Below are 10932 nucleotides of genomic sequence, written 5' to 3'. Positions count from 1 at the left end.
TTCTATCTACTATGCAAAGTATGAGTAGATGTAGGATTTTGGGTAAACAAAGTTGAGTTTTGGGTTTATCACCTGAAATAACTGTCTTTAGACAAAATAACCAGAAGTTTTGGGTTTACAGAAGAAGAAAAAAAATCACCCAATTTTTTTGATCAAATAACAACTCTCATAGTCTATTGTGAGTAGAATTCACGGTCTCCCACTTACTGAAGAAGAAAAGACCATCCAATGTGATATTGTGATACAGTGAAGTGCTCTAAAATTTCCTCGTTTATGAACTAATTTAAAGTATGGTTGGTAACGAAATGGGGCTTTGATGAAGAAAATACCCAGGACCATGACCCGACCCGACCCGATAAAAATTGAAAGGCTAGGCGGGAAAGTTAATTAAATTGTCTGCCCAAAAAAATTTGGGCGCCAATTCAAAGTAAGCGACTAATAATGCGTATAACCCAAAATAACCACAATCAAATTCCTCTCGTTCATTCATTGATGCGATGCAATCAAAGATCAGTGCCTTCTTCAAACCCTCTTCTTCTTCTGTTTCACCCAAACCAGCAGACCCACCTCCCATTTTCGACGACGACGACCAGGAATTGAGCATATGGGAAAAGAAGCAACACCAACAATTCTCCACCTACAAGCGAAGAGCTCCAAACCCACCAAGGTATCTTCTTCACCCACTTTTCACTTCATCTTAAATCGTTGTTTCTCTACTTGGGCTTGGTGTTATTTTGAATTCGGGTATTTAGGATATTGGGTTTAATGTAGTTTCTTAGATTTCCCTTTTGTATTCGTAATCAGAAGTGAAAATTTTACTGACCCTTTTTGTTATTTTGTGTATGAAAGGGGTGGGAGTGAGTGTAGTTGGGATAACCAGTTGGCAAAGACACCCATTTCGGATGTCGACTCTCCCAAGCCTGAATCGACAGTATTGGGAAAGACAGTGACCAAGAACAAGAAGAGAAGCTATGCTCAGTACCATTTAGACTTGGGTCAGTCTGATTTTCTTCTGCACACGTGTTCCGCATGCGGAGTCATGTATGTGACTGGAGATGAAGAGGATGAGAAGGCTCACAAGGGATTTCACAATGACTATACCCGCGGAATACAATTCAAGGTGCAAATGCTATGAGTTGTGTGTTTGCATTAGATTGTTTAGGTTCATTTGGGGTGCTTGTTATGTCAAGTTGCTGATTGAGTTTTGCAGGGTTGGGGCAATGAGAGGGTTGTTCATTCGCTTAAAGTTGGAGGAGGTCGGATTCTTTTGGTGTTGGATGGTGATCCTCCTGCTCAGAGGAACAAGGTTCAAATTCTTGTTGTTGATCTAATGTGGAGGATGATTTACAATTGTTAGTACCTTAGATAAGTGGGATAGCACAAAGGAAGCTCAACAATTAGCTTAATAGGACTAGTATTTTATTGTGGCAGGTTGAGAAAGTTGTGACAATGATGGAGACTGAGCTTGGCAGTGGGTGGATTCTGCCCAAGTTGTTTAAGGTGACTGTCAATCACTCTTACTTGGTCCTATTAGAAACATGCTAGCAGGGTTTTTGTTACACCAAATGGCTTAGAATTCTTGAAGTACTATTCATTTCTGTGTTAGTTGTTGAAATTTGAATATCTTCAAGACTCGTTCTTGAACTATTACAAAAGCAGTGATGACCTGTGATTCTAAAACAATGCAAATTGATATGTTTCCTATATACTTGTGCTTTCCTCAGCCACGTATTTGAGTCTTTGGGTTTTTTTTTTTTTTTTTTTGGCGTACCAGGCATTTATATTCTTGCAATTTATAGTTGGTAACCATCTCTTCTGACAGTTTTAGTGAATAAAGAATGGTTTTGTATCTCTTTTTCTCTGTATGGCATGATCTCAACCTTTTGTCCATTACAATTTTATCTCAACCTTTTGTTTGCAGGTGTATCTGTTTGTTTTGTCCGCAAGAATTGTAGGCTGTCTGATTGCCGAACCTATAACAAAAGCACACAAAGTCCTATCTTGTGCAGTTGATGGAAGTTCAAGTTCTGCTAGTACGAAAACAAATAAAACAAAGTTAACTACTCTCCAGTTTGGGGAAATCAAATTTCACAGGGAAGTCATTAGAAAAGCCCCTTCTGCTCCTGAACCATTGAATGAGTGTTTCACTGGTGCTATCATTTGTGAAAAGGAAGCAGTACCCGCTGTCTGTGGCATTAGAGCCATTTGGGTCACTCCAGCTAACAGAAGAAAACACATAGCCACCCACTTATTGGATGCCCTGAGGTAACTTAAACACTCCAAGTCCTTGATTTTAATTCTCTCATGTGTTCTTTTGGAGGGACTTTAATATTTATTTTGTTTTCTGATTCCCATCAATTGTATGATATCTCAAACTCCAAGGAACAAGGTCCTTGGGAACTAGGATATGTTATATTTTTCTCTTCTGCAAGACTGCAATACTGGTGGTATATGAGTCCATCTCTGCCCTTTACAACACTAAACTAAAAGATTGAGTATGCATTTTTCATTAGTATTTGGTTGGTTTCTTATTCTTTTTCCATCACAGGAAAAGTTTCTGCATGGGATTTGTCCTTGAGCACTCTCAGTTGGCATTCTCTCCACTAACATCGGCTGGAAACGCATTGGTATCAAATTATATTGGCAGTGGACATTTCTTGGTGTACAACACAAACAATGTCGTCTCATAACACATAGATAAATGGTTGTAGTTGTTCTGTAGGCTGAGTTTTTTGTTTTTTCCTTCTTTTTGAGGAAGATCTACCCACACTCCAGATCCTAATTATTTTATAACTCAAAATCTTTCAGACACTTTTGTTAAATTAAAAAAGTTAATAAAATGCCTGTTCTCCAAGTTTTCATTCTTACTTATTTCAGTCTCTTCTGCAACACTAGTTTATCTAGTTCGTCCCTTGAGTTGTTAATTTTTCTTTAAAAATTAGTTATAATCACTCGTATCAAAGGTTTTCTGACCTCCTCAAAATAATGGAAAGCCTGTTGGGGGCATTGTTTCTTGTAGCATCGGCCGGCAAGATCCGGTCTTTTGCTTATTACCAAAGAAGGAAAGATTAGCTCATTGAAGGTGTAAAACAGCAAGAACCGCACCCTCCAGTTCCCACTTATTGTCTCCGGAGAATATTCTCTTACTCATACCATAATCAATGATATTTTACTACACTGTAAAGTCTGTAATTTTGAGATTTAATCACTTCAATCCCTGAAATGATCCATATGCACTCTCAATTATCACCCAAGGTCCAATTCGTTTAGTCTCTGTCTAAATTGGCTGTTAACTCGCTGATGTGGTAACTCCATCCACGCCAAATCAGCACGATGAGGCTTATTTTAATGATGAAATTTCTATTAGAAAAACGCATAGTAACACTGGACAAAAGTTGGAAAAACAAAAAACCCAACTTTTGTAAGTTTCATACAAATAAGGACACGTAGCCCATGAGGAATGAAGCAGACCTAATCTCTAATCTTTCATGCACAATTATGACTTAAAATAACAAAAAATCGCGATGCCACTGTGCGGTACGCTAACTCCAAAATAGGGGTCTTATTCCCAAGGACCAAAATATCGAGTTTCGAGGAAATTTCGATGGTCCCGGAAACGGAAATTTCGACGGAAATATCGAGGATATATCGATTTCGATATAAAATCAAGAAAAATGATGGAAATGTTTGGCTCCAATTTAACTGCAGCTGGTCAACAGTCTCTTTTCTTGCGCGGGCGTGCCAGCACCGTTCGGGTGCGGTCGTCGGGGATGTCCCTTGACCTGACTTCTTTTCAAGCAATTGTGGACGAGAAGAGCACCAACCTCGTCGTGGGATTCTTTGTGCCTCGTGGCGAGGACTTTTGCTGAGCTTCTTGTTAACACAATCGATACTCAATATTGTAGATCGAGCAGAGCGACATCACCGGGAAATGTTGAGATCTTGCTAAAGCGTGACTTTAGCTTGGCTGGGTTGCTAGGGCGTTACCCTTGCTTGGCTGGTTCTGTAACCGTTGTGGTCGCGGCACTACCGTCGGCTCCCGAGGAGACTAGGACCGAAGCACGTTGACAGAGGGTTTGGTGGCACTGAAAGTCGGCTTCTGAGAAGACTAGGACTAGGAGTGAGATCACCGCTAAGAGAAAGAGAAGGAGAGGGAGAGGAGTTGCTCTTAGAGAGGTTTGCTCTAGAGAGAACTTAGATCATCTTAGAGATGTTGTTGTTGTGTTGTGAATGTGTGTTTTAGAATGAGAAGAGAAGGTGTTTATATAGGGAAGAAAAAGAAGAGTGAAATGATGAGTGGAAGAAAAATAATGAAAGTGGAATATGAAAGTGATTTGTAAAATATGGAAAAGATAGAGAAATGATGAAATGAAAGCAAGGCATGAAGGTGCAACAACATGGAAGTGATGATGATCTATTAAAGAGATTGTCTTGAAAAATATATCCAAGGAAAAGAAGAAAAGCATCTAGCTTTCTTCATGTGGGTAGGAAACATGAACATGTGAATATTGAGCTGGTTTTAGGTCAGTTTCTGCCCCTTTATTCCTTCAATTATTTCTCCAACAAGCATTCCAAATTTCACTATGACCTCTTCATAAAAAATGTTCCATTATGAGTGTAGATCACCCTGGAAAAATTTCAGAATTTTTGGTATAGTGGTTGGGCCGAAAACGCTGCTGGACCTCTTACAGGTCCAGTTTTCCAGTTTTGCTTCTGTAGAAAATTAGGCTGATTGTTTGAAGGCCTTCCACTCAAAAAAAACTCTTGCACTCTTCATAAGAAATGATCCTTGGGCTGTCTAGAATGGATCTGGAAAGTTTCAGCACATTTCGATTTCATTTGGTTAGTCTGCCACCCCTCCTTCCTTGTCTAGCTCGGTTTTTCCTAGCCGAAGTAGGAAAATATGCTAAAGTTGACTTGTCATACTTCCATAGTAGGCTTTATTTAGCCTCTAAATATATATTTCGAGCTTGTCGACAATATATAGCTTGAGCCACTGATATTGGCTCAATTTCTCCAAGACACGCATTGTCAGGCCAAAATGTTCATTTTGGGTCCAAACATTGCCCCCCAGACCTCGAAGTCAAAGGTCCTCGTCTTGACTAAAGAGGTCTTGAATCAGCACTCCTCTTATAATGTTGTTGCTCCAAAGCCACTTGTATTGGCTTGACTGTTTCCATATAGGCCTCTAAATAGGCCATAAAGCTTGAATGCCACTACTGAATTGCCTTTGTCATGAACTGACGCTTCCTTTGCCAACTTTATTGCCCCCCATGGATCTGGCGAAACTTGGGCAGGTTGTAGGATATCAGAACTTTAGCGTGCCCCCCATGCGAATGAGACTACTTTTGATCGCGAATGAGTATCCTTCTCTTCCTTGGTGGTAGCTTCGCCATGTGTATAGCAGCAAGTATCGGCCTTGTTTGCTAGCTCTCTGTTGAGAATGCAATTGCTGCAAAAGAAGCCCAACTCGATGAACCTTTGGCTGCTTCTGAAGAAATGGGCCACAACCTGGCCCATCTCAGAGAACGGGCCACTCAGGCCGAAGCTAGTGCTATTGCGGCGAATCTCCGCGTGGAGGAACTTTGCTTGAAATTGAGCTTTGCGGGCCAATCTCTGTAGGCCCCCTCGAAAACCGTTCGGTCTCCTCACATACTGTTAATCCCTTCTTTTTCGAGATTTAAGGCATTAATCACTCGTTGAAAAACAACAGTCGTGAAAAAATAATCTTGTGAAAAGAACAGTTACCTCCTCGAAAACCGTTCGGTTTCCCCACATGCTATTAATCCTCTAATAATAGCTAACTCCTCAAAAACCGCTCCTCACATGCTGCTAGTCCCTTTTTTCCAGAGATTTGGAATCACTAATCTCGATTTACTGACATCGGTTTTGAAATTGAGCTTCATCCAAGGGTGGGGATTTGCCTGAAGTCCCTATAAATAGTTGTATTTCAGGAAGGGAATACTCACAACTATTTTTCTGAAATATTCAAGAAATGGCCTTTCAGTCCTTGCTTCTTTTTCTCCTTCTTCACAAATCTTCCCCTCATGAAATGACCTTTAGCCTCTAATTTTTAGGCTTTATGGCGTAATCTTAAGCCTGGGTTAGGCCTCATGGCGTAATCTTAGGCAAACCCTTGTTTCGTCCTTCTGGGAGTCTGTAACAACAATGTCAGGCTTCAGATTGGTTTAGAAACGCGAGGGGGCTCCGAGTGTGGGATCTCCGGTCATGTAAGATCATTTTTTGAGAAAATCTCATACGCGGAGCGAAACGGGGAGAGGAGGGAAGCCAAATTGAGGTTCATCTTTCCTCCTCTGTTTCCTTTCTTCTGGACCTGGCCCGTGTTGTGCCCTCCAGATGGAAGGGGCTTTGGTTCTCACCTCCTTCTCCCCCTTTCTCTTCTTGATAGAATCTTGGAGGGATGAGAAGGGATGGACTCTTTGAAGGAATGGGTTCAAGCTACAGAATGGCTGTTCCTGTACTTCACGTCCAGCTAATGGTGGTTACCAAGGCTAGAGGGGGTGCAGAGACTCAAGCTGATATTTGGTTCCTTCACTCTCTGCCCCTCCTTGAGATAATGGCGCGGCTCAACCCGACGTTGGATTCCATAGCTGCTTCCACTTGAGAAAAGATTTAGAAGATAATCCGAAGATTCTTGTTTTGTATTCTAGCCACTTTTGGCTTTGTAATGAATGTATTGCTTTTGGCCGCAAAGCCACTTTATGAATACAATAATATTTTCTTATCCTGATATCCAAATATCCGTGAGAAGCCAATAATTGTGTCTCGCAAGGCCCCAAATATAGGCCCCCATAGTTGTATATTGAAAATAATATGAACTTTTAAAATATGCTCCGCGTCAAAAAGAGCCTCGTGGCGAGGTTTTTGAAGACATATGTATCTTTTGGATCCACTTGCTGGCTCCCAACTCAAAACTCTTAGCGACAATAACTCCTTCTTTTCCGAGATTTAAGGCACTAATCACTCGTTGAAAAACAAAAGTCATGAAAAATAATCTCGTGAAAAGAACAGTTACCTCCTCGGAAACCGTTCGGTTTCCCCACGCGCCAATAATCCATTCTTTTCCGAGATTTAAGGCAACTTTAATCACGCTTTACTGACACTTAGTTTGACTCTTCTCTTTGACCAGAACTTGGGTCTCCGAGTTCATTCTTCGCGGCTCTTGCTTCACAGGCCTCTTATCAGGCAGCGTTGGTAGTTGGTGGCATACCAAGTCTGGTGATAGGCCTGGCATGTCCTCGTATTTTTCCGCGAAGCAGTCCTTGAATTCCAGCAATAATTCGACGAGCCTCTGTTTCTCGCTAGGCTCTAAGTAAGTGCTGATAGCCACTTCTATAGGCTCATCAGTTGTTCCCAGATTGACCTTTTCAGTAGGGTCCCTAACCTTCGGAGGTGTGTCATCCAATGCCGCTGGAGCAAGCTGAATCTCTTCTTCCTCCTCTTCTTGGTCCGTGAACTCTTCATTAACAATTTCTAAAGTCGCGACTCGATCATAGGCCTCTTTTTCCAACAAGTATGAGGATAGCCTCTCATACAAGGAATGGACGGCCTCCACCTCTTCCTCCATGAGTTCGTGATCCATTAATCAGCACTTGGAGATGGCACCGCATATCCAGGCCTTTCGAGGTCGTTTTTTGCGACCGCGAGCCCCCATTGTGCCAATTCAGAGGTCGTCACCCCTGTGGGGCGGCCCTTATCATCAATACCAACGACTTGTAAAGGAGAGATTGGTTCTAGGTAATACCTTGCGTCCAAGTAGTTGGCGGACACCGAAAAAGGGCGCGGGTCTGCTTTAACAATTTCTGCCTTGTCCGCGACTCTGTCCCATATGATCAGCTCCTGATGAAGGGTGGATGGGACACAATAACTCCTGTGGATCCAGTCGCGGCCCATAATTGCGCTATATGCCGCATAGCAATCTGTAACAAAGAAAGTGTAAACCCCTTCTGCTGGACCCACCTTGACTCGTAGGAAAATCAAACCCAATGTTTTGGTCACAGTCCCCGCGAAGTTCTTTAGCGTAAGGGAAGTGGATTGGATCTTCTCTTTCTTGATCCCTAGTAGATGCATGGTTCTGGTAGTAATGACATTCACAGCCGCGCCGGTATCAACCATTATCTTATTGACCTTAGTCCCATTCATTTCTGCTGTGATATACAAAGGTCGCATGTGTTGCACCATGGCGGGTGTGGGTCTTGTGAAGCTCATGAACAAACCCTTGTTGTTAGCATCTTCAGTCTCAAGGAACACTGCTTTTTTCACCTGCGTTGTTGCGGCTGAAGTGATCTGCAACTGCTGTTCTCCAATCGCGTCAGTTTCTAAACATTCCTGCGCAGCGACTGGTAAAGCATATTTAGCAGGGAGCACATAAACCATATTGCAAGAGGTATCCACCATTTCTGTCTCGTCCATGTCATCATCAAGATTGAGCTTGGGTTCATCTGCTGAGATTTCGGTGTTGAACTGTTTAGCCATGAAAGCAACCAATGATTCCTCTGCGGGGATTACCGCCTTGGCTTGTTCGTGCTCCTGTACCATGGGAACCTGGTTCAACGACTCTGAAATTTGTTTCGCCGTTGGCACTTCCTCTGGGAGAGCGACCACCAAACTTTGAACTTTCTTAGGCCTCCACTGCACAGTTGCGGACCGATTGTCTTTGCCCCCCAGCCTGTCAAAGATTGAAGGCTCGCTATTTCTTCCTTCGTGAGATATTCTCCGCCAAACATTGACTTTACGAGCTGGCGGCGGTTCCCGCCTTGCGGGAACCAGGGACTTCTCCTGAGTGCTGCTCTTGGGGGCCCGTGGCTTTCGCTCTTCAAGCGATACTTTGGGCTGCTGTTTCTGAACTCGCGGGGAAACGAATCTCTTGGAGGCCAGTGCCTCCACTTGTCTCTGATACTCTTCTGGAGATTTTAGTAATTGCGATGGTTTGATCAGTCCTTGATCTAGTGCTTCCAAGGTTCGCTTTGCTTCTCCAAACCTTCGCTGGAGTTTTCTCTTCCTTGAAGAGCTCATCTCCACCGCCTTGCCCTTCTTCTGTGTATACCATCTCCCTTCTTTGATGGAGGACGTCGACACTGGCGGAATGTAAGGTCTGGTTAAAACCCCTTGCCGCTTATCTACTTGCTCTTCTTCCCTCGCGGTCTTCAACTTTTTGAATAAGTTTGAGTCCCTTGGAGAAAGAGTTTCTGAACCACTGTATACTCTTGGGCTGCATGGTTGGAAGTTTCTAGAGGATGATACTAACCGTATTGGCGGCAGAGATCCAAAGCGGACAGTCTGGGATGTTTCCTCATCTAGGGCTTGAGTGTCACATTCTTCCTTGCACCGAGAGCATAGGACGATGGGTAAACGAGTCTTGGATTCCCGCTTCATGACTTTGTCTCCAATCCTTTTCAAATCCTTAGCCGCATTGTCTGGACTTTGATTCTGCTGATCTTTTTCACCCCATGCCACGTCCACCATGTTGATGCCGGTATCTGGGAAGGGATCTAGGTCCACCAACGCTGCTGCTGTTTTCGGTGCCTCTACTTGCAAACTACCGTTATTTAACCAGATTTGGATCTGATCCTTCAGCTTAACACAATCGGCTGTATTATGATTCCACATATTATGGAGTTTGCAGTATTTCTTCCCCCTTAGCTGCTCTGGTTTGGGAAATGGGCCGAAGTCAGTTTTCACCATCCTTGCGGCGATCATTTCATCCAAGATTTCATGCGCTTTGTTCGCGTCGTAAGTATAACTTGCAAACTCTGGTTTGGTGAAAACCACCGACTTGAGCTTCACCGGCTCTTTGCACAGTTTCAGTTGCTTTAACGTTGAAGCCTTTTTCCCGGTGAGTTCCAGCGCAGCTATCTCGTCTTCTTCAGACTCGTCAACCTCTGCCAGGCCGGATTCCTCGCTCCTATAGTAAGGATCATAGGAACTTGATTGATGGCTGAGCGCAGCCACAGTTCTATGCTTCCCAGGCATGTATGTTCCTTTGGATGAGTTTCTCATGGCGTCCATTTCCCTGAGGAGATGCTCAAAGCTCCCTACTTCTGTGATCAGTTCCCCCATAGAGTTGAACATGCTTCCATGCTGTTTTTTGCGTTGGCGGGGCTCTAAGCCTTTGATTGCCAACTTTACCAGTTCTTTCTCCGGTAGAATCACGTTCAACTTTCCTTTCTGGATCTGAAAGCGCTGAAGGTACATGACAGCGGATTCAGTTGGCTGCTGAGCCATCTGAGTGAGTGAAGCCAGATCTACTTCCGGCTCGATAGTCCCGAAGGTTTCCTTGAACAGCTTCTCCATCGCGGGCCAACTTGCAACTGATCCTGGTTGCAGCTTAGTGAACCAGGTGAAGGCAGACCCCGATAAAGAAGTAACGAAGATGTTACACTTCAGATTGTCATCGTTCTGGTATTGGCCACACTGTACTCGAAACCTAACCAAATGGGCCGCGGCATTTTCGACTTCCTCTCCCGAGAAAGTAGAGAACGTAATGTTCTTATATCCCCTAGGATAAGGTGTCTGTGTAATATGCGGTGGGAAGGGCCCCTGGTAGGCCTCCTCCAGGTTAGGCCTCTGGTTCGCGGCCCTGATCATTGCTTCTACCTCCTCTCTCCTTATATATCTTGGATCAGGAGGAGGTGGGTGAACCACTGTATCATCAACTGGCCAGATCTGCGGTGGCGCCTGTGAAGCCTGATTAACCAAAGATATGCCGCCTCCATGGGTCATTTTGTGTTGGGTTGACGTCTGCGACGAAAAACCCACTGCTGGCTGACCCTTTGTGGCTGTGGTGACCTTCGCTGGACTTTCAACCCGGTCGATACCATAATGGCTTGCTGGACGTGGATCGTGGTGCACGTATTCAACTCCGTCGCTGTCATATTGGGGAAACAGGCTATGACCAACAGAGGCCCCTTC

The 10932-nt window shown here is 43.8% G+C and overlaps 1 protein-coding gene across 2 annotated transcripts; it reads left to right on the top strand.

Moving 5' to 3' along the window:
• Positions 1–437: 437 nt before the first annotated feature.
• LOC133723599 (protein CHROMOSOME TRANSMISSION FIDELITY 7-like) lies at positions 438–2871 on the top strand. Of its 2 annotated transcripts, none has more exons than XM_062150486.1 (6): positions 438–667; positions 868–1120; positions 1211–1306; positions 1432–1500; positions 1922–2265; positions 2549–2871. In XM_062150486.1, exons 1-6 carry the CDS (start codon positions 498–500, stop codon positions 2688–2690), a joined length of 1074 nt encoding a protein of 357 aa, XP_062006470.1. In that variant the 5' UTR covers positions 438–497; the 3' UTR covers positions 2691–2871. The 2 variants fall into 2 exon arrangements, with proteins under 2 accessions (XP_062006470.1, XP_062006469.1); XM_062150485.1 differs by having other exon boundaries at positions 850–1120.
• The last annotated feature ends 8061 nt before the right edge of the window (positions 2872–10932 follow it).

The sequence above is a fragment of the Rosa rugosa genome, chromosome 7, assembly GCF_958449725.1.
Source record: "Rosa rugosa chromosome 7, drRosRugo1.1, whole genome shotgun sequence".
In the NCBI taxonomy this organism is placed as follows: domain Eukaryota; kingdom Viridiplantae; phylum Streptophyta; class Magnoliopsida; order Rosales; family Rosaceae; genus Rosa; species Rosa rugosa.
Note: the sequence above shows the minus strand (reverse complement) of the source record. Positions and strands in the feature narration are given on the sequence as shown.